Genomic DNA, 17942 nt, shown 5'->3' with positions numbered 1-17942 from the left:
TGAGTAGTTTTGGAATTACAATGCTAGAAAGTAGGAAATCAATTTGTACAGTGACTATACTAAAAATAGACTACATTAGCAGCCATAACTTCCATTTGGATTAGTCTACAAAGTTGGGATTTTTGGCTTATAGTGTTCACCATGGATTGGCAGATCAACCAAGGTATAGTTTTTGCCCTGCAGTCACTTGTGCAATGGCAGTTTTATTGAAGCAATGGCAACGATTTTGTTTACGTCTACCGCATCGTAAACAAATGCACGTGACATGCAAACCATTGGGGCCACAGAAATGAAACAAGACTTTTGAACTCCCCATGAGTAGGCGAATAAGATGGTATATGGTTTAATCAATTTAACACTTCATTTCCTGAGTAATGGTTCGGTTAAAAACTTGCATGAATTTTCTTTGTAAAACACGTAATTTCACCAATTTTTTTCATTTTTCTCATGCGAACTAGACGGGTTTTCGCTGAGACGGTCACATATATATTTGATGACGTCCATCAGACCTATTCAATAAAACTGCTGTAATAGAACACAAACCGACAACAAAATACTCTAATTGAACAGTCATTTAATGTTCAGATAATATAGAAGGCTAGAATGTACCTATAATATCTGCTTGCACAATTACAATACAGTAATGTAGTAGATGATTTCATACATTTCCACTGTTACACTGTATGTCATATTTTGATTGAAGCTTCTGGGCTGGGTTAGAAGGTAATTATACCACAAGGGAAAGCCAGTTAAGTGTGTTTTATCCAAAATGCCCATTTTCAAAAAGCATTAATTATGTTAGAAAGGGGTACAATCTAAAAGAACATTCGGCAATGTTCCACAGAGCATTGGTTTGGTATAGTCAGACACAGTCACTAGCGTTTGACTCCAACAGAACTGTTAAGGTAATTACTCTATAAACTAAATCACCTGTATATTATCCCATTGTCTGAGTATGTCTGTGTTCTGCCAACTGTGACCAAACCCGCGAGAACCCAACACAATCGTGCAAGCCTAGATTTATGGTATAAAGCATTGAATACATTGGGTGAAATACTTGCATATTATTTTTTAAATTGAATGCTTTGTTCTTAGTGAAGAAATGGCCTACTAATAAAAAGTTGGATATCATCTTATTCGCTTACTCAAGAGGAGTTTAAAAATCTTTGTTTCATTGCAGGATACGCAAGTTGTGGACATTTGTTTATGTCACGTCCACGCAATAAATCTTTCTTCATTAATTTCACCTTAATATGTAGTGAAGAAAGGTGATACAAGAAAAAAGTTTTCAGTTTTTCAGTAATCGATTCCCCTATTCATAGCGAACATGATGGTGCAAACTTCATCTTGGTTCTCGGGAAGTCACAGCCGGTTTAGTAAGCGCCTGTAATTTATTTTCCCTATACTGGCTGTACAAATCAATTTTTCTGTTGTTGCTGCTTTGTAGGGCAAAGTTATGAGGCTGAAACTTTGCCAGAACATACATTTGGCTAAGTAGATTAAATATTTAGCAAACAGAAATTCATGATTGTGTTGGGTTTTTGCAGATCTGGTCACAAATATTTAATCACTCTTTTGTACAGTTACCAGCCATTCAATATTTATGATGAGTATTGAAAGCTACATAGCTGCTATCTGCAGAAAGTAATAAGGGGCGTAGGAAGGGGGTTCCAGGAACTCTCTGAAATTTGAGCTTGCAGGCTTACAGCAGAAACACCAGCTTATTATAAAGTTTGACAACATACAAGTACTGAAAGAGAGATAAGAACAGCCTATCAGGAAACTTGCATTAGATTAGAGAGACATGTACCCGCAAGCCATACTATAATAGAACAACCAAATGTACCACATTTCTTCATATAAAAACTGTATTCAAATAAACATCTGTCTTGATTGAGGGTTTCCAGTGAATTGGAGGGGGGGGGAGCTTGGTCCCAAATAGAGGCCCGGGATATTAATGAAGTCTACGGTTAGTTGCTTTAATTCTTTCCCTTGCTACTGTTGTATCTTCAAACTAAAGCTTAGCCTTCTGAGGGATGAAGGTGCTACGAGTGATCATGTGAGCAGTCATGTGAGTAATCCGTATGAGTCCACATGCATGCAGGTATATTCATACTAAAGCCTTCACTACATTTGTTTATGTAGTCAATGCGAATTTGATTAAACACTGGGTGTTACTTGGACCTATCCAAATAAATCTCCAGCAAAAGCCTGATTTATTTACAGGCTGGGTCAAAAATTTTGGGAGGGAAATATAGTCCAAGCTTTATCTGAGGAAATATTTTCTAGTAGAGCAATCAAACTACTCTAATAGAACAGTCATAGAGTCGATAATAGAAATTTCTTTTAAATGGGTGGAAGGGTATAATGTGTAAGTTATTATCAGAATCCTTTAAATTTAGTAGCTAGAGTTTGATTGCACTTGGATCTATTAATTAACACCAGTACCTCTATAATCTTGTTGCCACCCGTTAGTCAAGTATTAGTAACATTGAGGGACGTTAAGGTTACGGGATACCACAAACCGACATGTACACTATAACTCATTTTTCATGATTTAGGGTTTTGATTTTTCTTAACCCTTTATTATCGAATGGCTAATATATTGCCATAACGAGTGCCCTTTATAAACGGAGCCATAACTCCTTTTTCCTAGGGGCTACGAAGCTGAAATTGCTACCAAACTGCTCAGAAGGACCGGGCGTTTTTAATGAAGTTTACCGTTCGGCGATAGGGGCAAGTTATGGCACTTGGCAATATAAAATAGCGTATACAAAACAATAATACCTGTTTAAAACTCCATGTTCGCCTTCTCCCTGCTACTAGGAGGCTTTAGTTGGAGTTACTCCATTCCCCACGTGATAAGGGTTCTAAAAATAAATAGTGTGATGTCATCGCGTTGATTAGTAAGATGGCGGCGCCCATCTTTCAATGCCATGGCGATACGGAGAAGATACGCTTTCTTCGCTTCATAGCGCGTGAGTTGTGTGTGTGATCTGTAAGTATTCTAGCTGTGTTGGTAGAAGAGAGAGTTGGCTATCAAACGGTATATAGCTTGATGGGTTAATTAATGGGTGGGGTCCACTCGTATCGCCCACATTTCACACAAGCCATAAAAGTTTTCACACTTGCGGTTTTGTAAAAAAAACTTCGGTAATAAAGGGTTAATCCAATGTTACCGAATATTTATGCATTCATTAATTGACATGGAACTCAAATGTTGTCATCGACAGTCGCTCACTATCCCGTAACTTTAAGGGAACTGAGCATTTATTGAAAATAGTTTGTATCACCCATTAAATCATGAATTTCAAGCCATTTAAATGTTCAAAGTCTGTCGGCAGCTAGGCAGACTCCTGAATCTGTGATTCATTATCAAATCTGAAGCCACTTTTCAAAAACCCAGGTGTCCCTGGTATTATTGAGCTATCATTCTGTAGTTGAGTAACATGATGTTGTACAATTTGACTTAATGTGAGTGTAAAGGGATGACATCTTCTGAATTGTCTACCGTGAGAAGACGACCAATAAGTTTCTTTAATTGTTCTCGAAGTAAGCTTACATTTAGGCTTGTTGCATCATCTTAAACAATTATTGTGTATGACAACAACTCAATTCCACGACATGTGAAGTGTAGGGTTTCTTATTGTTAATGGGTTTCTATGAGTCGGCTGGACTTGAGGGCCTCATATGTATTGAAGGGGAGAATTGTAACAGGAAATGTTGAATTATAATGGTCATGCATGCAACAAGAAAACCAAAAAAAAAGCATTTAAACAACTGCTAATTAAATGAAGCACTATTGTACAAAACCCTTGGGGAAATTGAATATACATATGGATGTACTATCTCCAGATCCATAGTGCCAGGTTACAACACGTGGATCGGCTTTGCTGCCATCCCATTTTCTATAGCAGGGCCATGATTACTATGATCACCTCGATTAGCACACAAATCAGGTATAAACATGCAATTTGTACCTATTGAACAACTTACAGCAGCTTTGGCTCCAATTTGCACAAAACAGGCAGCAGCGAATAGCTTGGTAATTTGTGTGACAACACCTTTGACATCACGTGGAATGTAGTCCCTTTAGGCATTAGCCTTTATAGTGTACCGACCACATGTCCGTGAAGGCTCATTAATTTAAAGAGCCGAGAAGCTTCTAGTCTAAATTAGAGGGACCCGCAAGAAGCCTGACCTGAAATGTTGTAGATCGCTGGTAAAATCTGGACTAGTTAACGATAATTATGGAAATCTTGGAATCTCACTTGAAATCTTGAAATCTCGTCCCGGGTTTTGTCAATCCCTTGTCTGAATCAATGGAAATGTAATACGCTATTATGGTTGAAAAGAATTTATTGCTATTACTTGTACATCAAGAGTTCATCAAGAAGCGAGAAACAGCAAATATCACCATAACTTATGAATAAAGCACTTTAGGAACAATCCACACATTTTGTTTGTTAAACTTGTCAAGAGTAGCCTAATGGCACCTTGTTTCATGCAGTACGCAGCAGTTAAAGTAGTAACAACAAATTTGCACAGCCACACAAGACAACTACAGTAACCCTCAGTGCCTTGAGGGTTAACAACACTGCTGTTGGTTATATTGCTGTTACAACTGCTGTTACTGAAAATCTGTGTTACAAGGGGCTAATATGTTATTCAATACTCTTAGTTGCTATTATTTACTCTTGTGCATATGCATAGCTGACTTCACATAGTGGTCAGAATTGTCAACAAGGGTTGCTATTCTATGCTGTTGTTTTATGTATTTATTCATAGCATCGAATCCTACGGACAAGGGAGTATATAACTTCGTAAAGAGTGAAATTCAAACATGGCTGCTGTGTACTATAATAAGTAAATTTCCTAATTAGGATATTATGTGGAGGCGCATGCTTGAGTATGTCACGTTTCTGCTGCGACAAAGTGAAGCTATGAAAACGAAGTTTAATGGCTTGATGGAGGAATAGTAGCACAGGCTTAGCAGAACAGTTGCCAATCGCATGAAATTACTCCGCTTGGCTATTCCAAGCTTTACCTTCGACTCTACAATCTTCCTATCAAAGCAGCCTTGCTACCTTCACACAAGACGATGGAGCAGCAGCCCATTCAGTGTATCCCTGTTGCACGTAAGAATGATGTAACCAATTATATACATAGTAACACTGGATGCCATGTTTGAATTTTGCCCATAGTGTTGGTAGTGTACGTATTGAGTTACACGCTCCCTTGTCCATAGGATTCGATGAACTCCTGTTCATAGTAACACCTATTTCTGGTAGTACACGCCTACATGTCTTACGGCAAGAGTTCATAATATTTGTATTTGTATCCCATACAAATATCATGAACTCTTGCTTATAGGAAGCTACTAATAGTGCTGGCTGCATTCTAAATGTTTCCATTTGTTATTTATTTACACTTTAAAATTTCTTATTGTTGTCTAGTGTCTCAAGAGAGATGCTATTGATTATAACTTTGGAGGAGTCGAGGTATGTGACAACCCAAATGCCTTTATATGCAAAGGTCTATTGTATGAAAAGGTTTTAGCAAATTCTATACTAAATTTATGGAGACTTTATCCTTATTGTTCCAAGGATAAAAGTTGTGATCATTAAATTTCGTTTTGTCTTCATGATTTCTACCTAGACACTATATACATGTCAATGTATTTAGATGTTTACGTTGTTCTCTATCACACACATACAGGACATAGCAGCGATGAGGAGTTGTACTAATGCATACATGTTGGTTTACATTAGGAAGAGTCATATGGGTAGGTGTAGTGTTTGTGTTGTTGATCTAATCCATCAAATGATTATAGTGGACATCTTACAAGAGGTAACAGATGATGATATTTCCGAATATTTGGTGAAGAGATTTGAAGAAGAAAAGTAAAGAACCCATATTAGTTGTAGAGTAATTTGTTTTGCTTTGTTTAGGCGACTTGACTCAATAAGAAGAAAAGAAAGAAATGAAGCTCACTTGTACTTTCAAGTTGAGGTGCGTGTTGTGTGTGTGTGTACATGTGTGTGTGTGTGTACATGTGTGTGAGGTATCACTGCTAATTGGCAGAGCACCAGTCTGGTAATTAGATTCCAGATTTGTATGCCTAGTTGCTGCTGTTGATTCCTTAAGCAAAAAATTACTTTACTTTTCATTGCTCCAGCTGTATAATAAGGACCTGGTGACTTGCATGGTTGTCAACTGGGAAAGCAGCCCACTCAGCTTTGTCATCAGTGGGTACCTGGGGCCAACTGCCCATGTATCTACATAACATGCAAAGTTCAGGTTGGAACTTTAAGGGCTACACTTTCATCCATGGGACATGGGACATCCTCTAGTTCTTTCCTTAGAGGATTTTGCCCACTGACTCATTGCACCTGGATATATAATGATCAGGTGGCGGTGGCCCAACATTTCACTGGGTATACATGACCATGTATATGGCTGCTGTGTAGTGTGTGATTTTGCTCTTTGCATGGACGTGATGTATTTTGCAGACTGGACTCATGGACTGAGTTAGAAACAGCCATCCCAGGCATTATCTAGTTCTTGTAATGCTACAACTGCTGGTACCGCTGTTCCTCATAAATCATGAAGGTCACACATGCCATAAATTATTAGAATACTTACAAAACATGTAGTGGGCTAATAGTTTTGTAGGCTGGCACTTGGCTATCCTGCACGGATCATATGGTGAACGCACACCTGCAGATGGATATAAACTTACTACCGTATAGAGGAAAACTTTGGCAGGGGGTAAACTTTGGCAAATAGCAAGATAAATTGCATTTGGCGAACTCAATATTTAGCTATAAAGATGCTAAGCTGAGGCACTATGAGTAATTGGTGGACTAAACTTTGGCGAATTTGTAGCGACTCATCAAATTTGCCAAAGTTTTCCCCTGCCAAAATTTCACTACGGTATTCAATATTGAGTGGGTGGGCAGCGTGAGACTATACTACGTGGCTATTTAGCTAAGAGACTTTTTGGCTACTGGAGCAACAAAGGAATAAATCTATGCTACAACCAAACAGCCTCTAATTACTAGTATGCACAAGGCATGTGTTCTGTAAATATTCTAATAAATTAGTGCATGCGCATTGTGCAACCTTCGTGGCGTGTAAGGAAGAAAGGTATCGGCAGTTGTAGCTTAATATTGGTGTCTCCAACATTGCAAGAGCTAAATAATGTCTGAATTATTCCAAGAGGCTGTTTCCAGCACAGTCTAGTGTGCGAAATACATTGCGCCTTTTTTTCATGTTTTGTTGCCTAGCTTTGTGTGTGTGTGTGTGTGTGTGTGTGTGTGTGTGTGTGTGTGTGTGTGTGTGTGTGTGTGTGTGTGTGTGTGTGTGTGTGTGTGTGTGTGTGTGGTGTGTAGTGTAGTGTGTGAATGCATGCATGCACATGTGTAGTATACATGTGTGTGTTTATATTTGATACTTACACATCTTTAACAATTGTATTACTTCACAGGTTTATACAGAAGCTCATTTTCAAGGTCACGTGGGCACTGATCTGGTTATCATGGGAGAGGCTAAGCCATTGTGTTTCAAAGTGTCCAAATCTAGTAACCTGAGAGATTTCAAAATATCTTTAGCGAAACAAATGGTAATGCATTTTCCCTCTGAATGTGTGAGTATTTATGGGTATTTGTGTACATCATAGGGATATCCGGTGGACCATATTAGGATGTGGCCATTAGAGAAGAGAAATAACAACACAACAAGACCAACACCAATTGAGATGACTGATAACTTAGGGAAATCAGTAAGTGTTGATTTGTGAACTATAGTATCCAGTGTTATGTGTTTCTGTGTGTAGGTGTTTGATTTAGCTGACCACAGGAATGCATGGCCTATATTTCTAGAAGTACTTGATCCAGGTCAGTACTCATAATATGTTTGTATTGTTGATAATTGATGTTTGTATTTTGTTGATAATTGATGTTTGTATTTTGTTGATAATTGATGTTTGTATTATTTTTTGTTAGCAGATTCAGATAAAGATTGTTTACCTGATTATGATTTTCGAAGTATGTAACTCTTCATTTTATCTGCTGATGATTGTTACTGCTCCTTCCTCATTGCCACTTAACCTTGTTACCACTATCACTGAAAACCACAATTAGTTTAGGATTACAGCTGCTTATCACGGCTACATTCTTACTACAACCAGACACTCTACAACTATGTACATAGTATATTCTAATTATAACCACACACTACTACAAACTCTACTAACAGCATGACCTAGGAGGGTGAGGGCCTGCACAGTGCACTATTTTAGACTTGCTGTGCCCAAACAAATCTAAGGGAAAACCCAACAGGCTTTCTTTTTGTTTGCCTGCCACATGTGCATACCACCCTCCACACAAAACAATGTTACAATGTGTGCAATTCAAGTCTATCAACCAGATGATCATGGGCTAATAGATGACTTAAGGATCCACTCTCAAGAACACAGCACAGTCCATACAATCACTAGAATACACAGCACAGCCCATACAATCACTGAGGGGTGGGGTGGGTGGGATGTAGCCTACGCTTCTAATAAAAAGCAGCGTAGAATTGAATATGCGTTCACGCCTTATCACATTAAATCCATCACCGCACGTGAACGCATGTGTGCTTACCATTCTGGAAGGAGCTCATTTTCTGTCTAATTCACCTTGTTCAACCGCCACCAGAAAATACACTTACTACAGGTGAAGTTCTCCTATTCTACAAATACTATGATCCTACTGTACAGAAGATCTCCTATGTGGGACACTCTTATGAATCAATCACCAGATTTTTTGGTAAGTCACTTTCTGAATGTTGTAAAAATGGCACTGACTTTTGCCTGTGGTGTTATCGAAAAAACATGGACTCATCAATATGGAACCTAACACCATATTTAGGAGTGATATTGTCCCAAGGTTGGTATGTTTAATTTTACCTCCACCAAAAGCAGACCAGGGTGTCAGTACCTCCAATTTACTGCATACATAATTGCATTGAAGCCATTGATGATTATTATCAACACTTTGTGTACACTTTAGCTGAACTAATGCCTGCACTGAGAGAAAAGGTTGGACTAGATACTAACACTCCCTTGTTGTTGTATGAGGTGATTACAACACTGATTGTGTGTGTACCTTAATAAGTTATTGTTGTGTAGGAGGTGAAGCCTAATATGATAGAACCTATTGATCCTTATAAGCAGTTGAGGCAGGTTAGGGAAGGGGAGTTGGTGTTGTGATTTCTCTTCTCATTGACTATAATTTGTATCCAATGGTCCAGAGAGATGCTATTTATTGATCAAACCATAGCAGAAAGGATGGGTCTTATCCAAAATTATGCGAAGCCATACAAGTGCTATATAATCCATTTTGTTTCTGCGTCGTGTCTGTCTGGTAGTGTAGTTTCCACAGGAGCCTATTGGAGAATTATGAGTTGAATGCATAAGAGTAGCTCTAGCTTTGTGAGACATAAGTATGTTGTTTTGCCGTTAAACTACTACAGTCTAAGATGGCAAAACCCAGGAATAAAGATTAAAAGTTGGGTTTTAGTGCTAAATAGAGTCGGCACAAAGGACATGTTATTGTGTTCAATCTAGCATTGTTTCAGTTAGCCTACATGCTTTTTCATTGCTTATCCTAATGGCAGACTGCCAATTTACAGTACATTAAACAAATCTATGGAAATTTCTAATTAGCATATGCAGCGAAACAAACCTGCTTTGAGGCATCATTCCTGGGTTTTACCATCTTAGAATGCCATATTTTAAACAATAAAACAACATATAAGCTAGAGCTACTCTTATAGGCTGAACTTACCATTCTCCCATAGGCTCCTGTACAAACTACACCCCCAGTTAAAATATCACGGATGCAATGCAGAAATGAAACGAAAGTATAGCATTCATAAAGCGGATAGTATGCGGTACTTGTATGGCTTTGCATAGTTTTGGGTAAAGCCCATTGGTTTCTGTATAGAATGGCTATAATGCAAAAGTACTTATTTCCACTATGGAGGGATTGTGTTGTAGGCCTATGTTGGCAAAATTTAAAGCATGATAGGTAACCAGAAGCATCAAGCATAATGCTAGCAAAATTGAAAAATTAATTAAAATGTGTAATACGCATGCCTGAAATAAAGCAAATGATCACTACCAACATGCATTATTACCGCTTTTCATATTTAGAAACACGTAATTATAACTATGGTTATTCACACTTTGTGATAATAAGATTGAGATACTCTAATAGAGCAATCACTTACTCTAATACAGTAGTCAGGAAATGCTAATGTGCTTTAACACAATAGTCACTTCTCGGACATAACCTAGATTTTTTTGGCTTGATTTTTGAGCCCTGCTCAACAGCATAATAGGCCTGGGCCTATTGTGTTGATTTGCTTCTGCCCACCTTTAATACAGTACATGTTATTGTATGTTTTACTTTGAATGTAAATGGGTAATCATCACTTGTTAGGAGGGTACATGTGTTGCATGTGTAGTAATGTTACACTGGTTATTGTTACAGTTAGAAGAGATAAGGGATGGAGACATTATCTGTTTTCAAAGGTTTGTAACCATAATAAACTTATCTTGTTCCATTACTACATCAGCCATTAGACTGTGTGTGATATTCAGTCACGTAGTGTAATTTGTGTACCAGTCATATTGAATTCCACATCATATCAGTGAACGTTTTTCATACTTTATTTATCAGGGAGAGTAGGTAGTGATGTGTTGAAGCCCACTTGCACTATACAGCGCTAGTTAAAATGTTTTTATTAATCACAGTGATACTACCTGTTGGAAGTACTAGATTGTAAATCAATGATCCTATTATAATCTATAATCACTGTTACTGTTGGCGTGAAAACCATGACTGCCATGCATCGTCATCACTATAAGCTCCATTTCACCATAATGGCAGTGTTTTTCAGCCAAGAATCACACAGCTGAAAACAACAAAGCAAAGTAGAACTAAAATATGTATCATGTCCTGTTGTCTCTACTGTTTGTAGAGAGACTATTGGTACCATAAATTTTTTCCGTGTTTGCACAATACTATTACGAATTCACTTGGATTTGTTCTACCTTTTCTATTCATTTATATTACAGTGAGACTTCTGTATAACGGACACTTTGGGACCAACTGATTGTAATGAAACTTCACTGTTTTTAGGAGGTTGTCCATTTTCACAGATAAAATATTATTTGTAAGGATCTGTAGTGACCCGAGAAACTGTCCTTAACAGAGAGATAGTATCCTTAAGGAGATAGTATCCTTAACGGAAAGTTCTTTAAGAGAGGTTCCACTGTATGCTGTTTTCTCTTTTAACTAAATCAAATTGACGTTTGTTATGTTGCAGGGCAGATATGTCACTTGACAGAATGGAAGTTGGAACTGTGCAAGATTACTTTAGGTAAATAACTGACAATAATAACATTGTTTATCACACCCCCACATTATAAATTTACCATGCTACCATCACCCCCTATAGGGAACTATATAATAGAGTTGAAGTGATATTCTGTGATCACAATGTGCTCGGTGATCATGGCATAGCAGTCCCACTCAACCTGAGGATGAATTACACTCAGATGGCTAAAGCCGTCGCTCAAGTTCTAGGCAATGATTGGCAATACATGCAGTTCTTCAAACCTGGTCCAAATCACTCGTAAGTGATGTGAACATGCACGCACTCACGCATGTACAATAGTGGTTAAGGTTGAAATTCCTAAACCTTAGCTGATAAAGAGGAAATTAATTTGATATGTTTACTAAAGCCAAGAGTTTATAATGGTGTAGGGAGAGTATCGAACTTCGCTATACCCTATGAAAAATGAGCCTGTAAACTAGCTTGCATATCTTTGTGTCCTCTCATAAATCTGACCGCTGTTGATTGCCCAGATTTGACACCTTAGTTTGGTCAGGTGGTCCACATTGAATCCCTATGGCTAAAACCCATCTAGACGTGTCACTTTCACTATCAGTTTCGAGAATGACGACCATGATGAAATCTCGTAGTAAGATGCATTAAGACGTCATACACGAAGTTGATATCTATGGCTTTCCAGGTTAGTTGGCTGTGTCTTTCTCTTTGCACTAAGTTCCTCAGCGCATTGTGCCATACTTTCTCAAGTACACTGTTCTTTCACTCTGTAGCTTCAGTCTCTCAACGTGCACGCACCCACTGCGCTTATAATTAGTCACCAATCAACACAAATCACCGAGTTGTTTGAACAAAGCCATAGGACTTTACAGGCTCATTTTTCACAGGGTATAGCGTAGTTCGACACTCTCCCTACACCATTATAAACTCTTGCTATAGCCTATAGCTATTGATGCATTGTGTAACAGAGATTTATGCCAGAAGTGATGATTGTTGATAGGTTAAAAAAATTGATTTGTTTTCCCATTGAGCTCACTTATCACTTGAGATGTGTTAATTACTTATACCTACACTCTTATCTGTCACATACATGATATGGACATGAAATTTGATGAATAGGTCTGCTATGATGTGCTTACAGGGTCATCAGTCATCAACACATCGTCGTCATCTGTTAACATCTAATGTCGAACTTGCTTATTTTACCTTGTTTTTGTTTTTGGTTACTTGTAGATATGATGCCTAAGGTGAATGTATCCCCTAAAAGTTGTACAATTAAGTCCTCAACAGAAGTACCATAATTGTCACATAACAATTTAACTTGAGAGTATAACTTATAATACAACAAGGTCTTCACTCATGACTTGTTCCATTCCTCCTCTGCATGCCTGTCTGATATGATGTCCACATTGTGATAAATTAAAGTGTTACTTGCTTTTTCCTGTTTAATAGAGGTTTTGCACAAGGCATTCCTGAGTCATAAACATACAACTACAGGTTACCTTGGAAATATTTTTTGTAAGTAGAGGGTTCTGAAGTGATTTTGTGAAGGGAGCCTGTATTCCGCGGAATAGCGGAATAGCAGACTTACGGAATAAGCGAAAATCACATTCTAAATATTTTGTTATTGTTTATAGCCTCTATAACATTTTAATATACATACCTCATCACCTCATAGAAAACACAATCACGATGGCACCGATCCTCGGGGCGATCTTTAAATAGGATATGTACAAAGATATTCACTCTAGAACAATCTAACTAAGCTAAACTACTGTTAAATACACTTCACTACACAATCGCTAGAAAACTAGAAGTTCTTTGTGCTATACTTGCTCATACCAGCTGTCACACACGAGCAGCTAGCTCCACCCCCTAGGTAGCTACCCTGCATGCATGGAATAATCTGACCTTTCTTATAACTCTGTTACCATTTCCTAAAGTGTTTCAAATAAATTCGGAGGATAATACTGCTTTCAGCTCCCAACATCAGAGCTCCAACCTCGGCTCTAACACTTCGTGTATATAACTCTAATAAATTCGGGCGGTTACTCATGTGTGACAGCTGGTATGAGTAAGTATAGCACAAAGAACTTCTAGTTTTCTAGCGATTGTGTAGTGAAGTGTATTTGATGGTGGTTTAGCTTAGTTAGATTGTTCTAGAGTGATTATCTTTGTACATATCCTATTTAAAGATCGCCCCGTCAAGGATCTGTGCCATCGTGATTGTGTTCTCTACGAGGTGAGGAATGTATATTAAAACGTTATAGAGGCTATAAACAATAACAAAATATTTAGAATGTGATTTTCGGAATTCTGCTATTCCATTATTCCGCTATTCCGTATTCCGCGGAATACAGGTTCCCTTTTGTGAATTGCAATAGATATATGTGACCAGATTTTACAACTGATCCAAATCGCACATCAGGCAAAATCAAACTAACACCTCCAGTGGATAGCTACACTATTGTACTAGTAGTTTTGACACTCAGTACCACTCAAACTACTGGTTTCAACAGACGTCTTTTCTGGGTGGTGTGTAGAGCTCGAGTGGCAGTTTTAGGTCTTGTGAAGGACCTGGCTTGGCAAGAACCAGTGGTTTACTGGTGGACAGCCTGATAATGTTGGCCAGACATTTTTTCTGTGGATTTTGCTATATATCAACCACTAAGGAGCCAGCACAGCCCTGTAATCTCGTGTCTGGACTCCAATCGTGGTCTACCTCCATTTTGAGGTCTAACCCTTGCCCACCCTGCCACCCTCCACCCCTTTGTGAGCACTCGTGATACTACTTCGCTCGTCCAACTGCTCAGATTTTCTATCTTATTTGGCAGGAAACTGTACAAGCATCTACAAGTACCGGAAGTGGCCTGAAAGGTAATAGATTGATGCATCTTTTGTGTAAATTTCATACGTGTGCTTGCTATCCTTGGAGAGTTATGCTGGCTTGAATTCTTTAAAACCGTTTATCTTGAAACTTCTAATGTGCGATTTGGATCGTTTTTCCAAAATCCAGTCACATATGTCAAAATATCATTGTAACAAGCAGCTATCTGTAGCGAAACTGAAGCTGAGGCTCAAGAAAATCTAATTGCAAGATTTCTGATGTATTGTGGGTATCAGTATACTATCCACTCATAGTGTCTATGCACATGATTAGTGGACACCTTGCAAAACCTGTGTATGTACATTTGTCATATAGGAGATATTATGAATATTACTTTCACAGCCGTACTCACCCTGACATACCCATTCAACACAACACTGAAGGATCTCTAAGAGACTTTATTAACTGGAAATTTAAACATGCAGATCAAATCTTTTATCTTTATTATGAAAAGGTATTGATGCATACTGTTTATTGTAATGCACTGTGCATTCAACCTATGTGTATGTATGTTTGTTAATTTGTCTTAAGTTAGTAACATATTTATATGCATTTTACATACTGTATTTCTTATTTCTCTTGGTAGTTATCTATTCGTATTGACGAGTTTGAGAGAAAAAGAGTATTCAAGTGTTTCTTTGTTGATGCTCATTTGAAGGAGGATGTGAGTATAGTCTTTGTAGCACTCACTTATTTTGTTGTTCTCAATACAGAGAGAAGTTACAGTTTATGTTAACAAAGATGGAACAGTGAGAGACTTACTGGATGAAGCTGCTACTCTAGTAGAATTTACAGACACCATAAAGAAACTAAGGTTAGTACAACTCTCATGAGAACAAGATGTGTATGATATAATGTACTACACAGACTAGTAGAGACCATCCAACACAGGATAGTCATCATTCATCCTCCATCTCATCCTGTCAGTGACTTAAATATCCACAGAATTATGAGAATTGATGTGAGTTAAACATGTAGGTTATTTTGTAGGTCATTCATCATCTGTTTATCCATATTTATATAAAAAGTGACTTATATTACCTGTAAGAGACTTATAGCTCAATAGTGGTATCCTAGCCTTGTGCTGTACTGCATAGTTACACTGTGGTGTAGTAGAGATGGTCCCTTAGTCTACCTGGCGTTTGTTTAAACTCAGGCTGTTATTGAGCATTTTAGTAATGTCCATGAATACTACTTGTTTTTGACTAGGGCTGTGCAATAATAAAATTTCTCGTATCTCGATAAGGCTGCTCATTATCTTGATTATATCACGATACTTGCATAAACCTCAAATACCAATATAAAGTATATTTGTACTTAGTAAATTTACTCTAAGCCAGCACTAATCGTAGTGGAAACCTGTATCAAGAACACTACCTGCAAATTGTCACAAAAATGGTGATACATGACTGTTATTGATTGGTTTCCTGTAGTATGCAGAAATTTACTATTATCATGATAATGAATCTGCATAATTGCATCGATACCTTTCATGATAATCATATATCTTAAATAAATTTTAAAAGAATATATTGTACAGCCCTATTTTTGACCATAGTGGTTTTCAAGCATGTGCATAGTTGTGGGTTACTTCTAGTTATCTTGTCCTTGTAGGTATGTATTAGTGTGTGTTGTGTTAAATTGTGTGTAGGAGATCAGACATGATGAAGAACCACTTAGGGCAGATCAGGCACTTATTCCAGTAGTACATTTTAACAGGGTAAGTTAACCAGGGTGTTTGAAGGAACAAAATGAATGCATTGAAGGGGTCACAACACATGCATGTGTACTACACAATGACATGCATACCCGAAGCAAAGCAAAGCCTCTGGTAGCCATGGAAAATGCAACTATTGTTACCCAGTGAACCAGCACTGTGCATCACTTATGCCAGGTCCCCATTATATAGTTACTCCAACCCATATAATCTCTCTCCTTACTGTTTCTCTTCATTAGTAGTGCCATTATCACTTCGAAGAATCGTCTACAATGCTTGTTATCCACATTCCGAAAGTAGACGATTACATCATTTAACCGCACGAGAGACCGCTTATCCCTGTCCTAAGAGCATGCCCACTACAGGATAAGTGCAGGGGCTACTGAAAAGCTCAACTGAAGTTACAGAGCGCTTAGAAAGTGATGCTATGGGCGTGTATATATTGAAACCGCCATATGGTGGTTGTGGCAGTGATAGGATTATTTTCCTGACTGCTGTATTAGGGTGACTGTTCAATTCAAGTATCTCGATGTCCAATTATTGATGCTCGGCCCCTGTGGCCCCCTTGGAGCCCTGGGCAAATTTCACCAGTTGCCCCTCCCCCTTCCCTGTCGGTGGCCCTTGCAAAGTTTCTTGCTCCAGGAAACAATAATAGCAACTTGGCATAACAGGGCAACACACAGGCACACCATAGATAATATCAAACAGTACGGTCATGCCATTTAAGTAGGAATCCAGGTGAAATTTTCGTGCGCTGCCCAAAATTCTGCCTTTAAAAATCATCCTAGAGATATCTTACAAGACAAAAATCACCTTTACGGAATAGTACTATTCCATATAATACATAAAACAGCATTAAATACAACAAAACACTTACAGGTGGGGCTGGATACAGAATTTTTAAAAATTGCCAAAACTTGATTGGATTGACTGACTGACTGACTGACTGACTGACTGACTGACTGACCACAATTGCAAGCCTAGAGGCCAAACAAAGCAGTGCACGGCCACCATTTTACACCACAATAACAAACTCACCAGTGGGATGTGCCTTTTGGGATTCCGATGAGTGTGTGCCCTCTGTGCCTTGTCTTCTGTTATCTTCAATCAGGCTGCTTGTCTTCTTCATCCAATGAAACCATATCAAGGCGTTAATTTTCCGTATCAACACTTTCTTTAAACAGCATAGTAGACACCACACTACTGTACAGCATAGATTATACATTCCTTACTTATATAATCTATGACGGAGGCTACTGTACGGAGGTACCGGTACTAGATAGCTTTCACGATAGGTCACAAGATCACGCCCATTCTTCATTTTACACATTATCGATCTATCGATTGAAACCACAATGACACCCCTTTTACGCTAGCTGTATTTCAGTGACCACACACCTTCAATTTAGAAGGTTGACTTGAGATACTCTAATACAGCAGTCACCCTAAAAGAGCAGTCACATGTTTATAGCTAGCTGTATGCCTTAACAAAAAAACTAAACAAACTAGTATATTAAAAATTATAAATTTAAAAATGAAGTAGGAATCCAAGTAATAAAAAGTAGTGAAACGAGATGAACGATGGTAGTAGCTATTACAGCATAGCTCGATGGGAAATCCCTACTTGGCATTGAACACAAAATAATTGCTATACCATGCCAAAGTAGGGATTTCCCATCGAGCTATGCTGTAATAGCTACTACCATTGTTCATCTCTTGTTTCACTACTTTTTATCCCTTGGATTCCTACTTCATTTTTAAATTTTTAATATATAAAATTATTATGGATTAGCAACAGTGATGTCATTCTCATAGGAACTAGTAGTTTTATGTACAGGCAATCCTCATTACGGGTTCAGACTTTGCGTGGCCATATCTCACTAACTCTACTTTGGTTCTTCGTGAATTTACCTTGCTCTTCACCGTTATGTCAGG

General features: G+C 38.1%; 1 protein-coding gene across 6 annotated transcripts in view; it reads left to right on the top strand.

The window, feature by feature from the left end:
* Nucleotides 1-17942, top strand: part of LOC136250952 (ubiquitin carboxyl-terminal hydrolase 7-like) — a 28099-nt gene that overhangs the window by 8905 nt on the left and 1252 nt on the right. For 2 of the 6 annotated variants that reach the window (XM_066043299.1, XM_066043300.1), the window contains exons 18-35: nt 5457-5501; nt 5719-5903; nt 5952-6012; nt 7490-7624; nt 7682-7783; nt 7838-7898; nt 8007-8048; nt 8703-8813; nt 9057-9124; nt 9176-9229; nt 10542-10582; nt 11380-11433; nt 11512-11688; nt 14633-14744; nt 14877-14954; nt 15004-15104; nt 15158-15251; nt 15942-16010. In XM_066043299.1, coding sequence (XP_065899371.1) covers nt 5457-5501; nt 5719-5903; nt 5952-6012; nt 7490-7624; nt 7682-7783; nt 7838-7898; nt 8007-8048; nt 8703-8813; nt 9057-9124; nt 9176-9229; nt 10542-10582; nt 11380-11433; nt 11512-11688; nt 14633-14744; nt 14877-14954; nt 15004-15104; nt 15158-15251; nt 15942-16010 — 1590 coding nt within the window. The remainder of the gene's footprint in view (nt 1-5456; nt 5502-5718; nt 5904-5951; nt 6013-7489; nt 7625-7681; nt 7784-7837; nt 7899-8006; nt 8049-8702; nt 8814-9056; nt 9125-9175; nt 9230-10541; nt 10583-11379; nt 11434-11511; nt 11689-14632; nt 14745-14876; nt 14955-15003; nt 15105-15157; nt 15252-15941; nt 16011-17942) is intronic. The other 4 variants (XM_066043304.1, XM_066043303.1, XM_066043301.1 and 1 more) reach the window with 4 other exon arrangements.

Source organism: Dysidea avara, chromosome 3 (genome assembly GCF_963678975.1).
Source record: "Dysidea avara chromosome 3, odDysAvar1.4, whole genome shotgun sequence".
Taxonomy (NCBI): Eukaryota; Metazoa; Porifera; class Demospongiae; order Dictyoceratida; family Dysideidae; genus Dysidea; species Dysidea avara.
The sequence above is the reverse complement of the archived record's forward strand: the minus strand, read 5'-3'. Positions and strand labels throughout refer to the sequence as shown.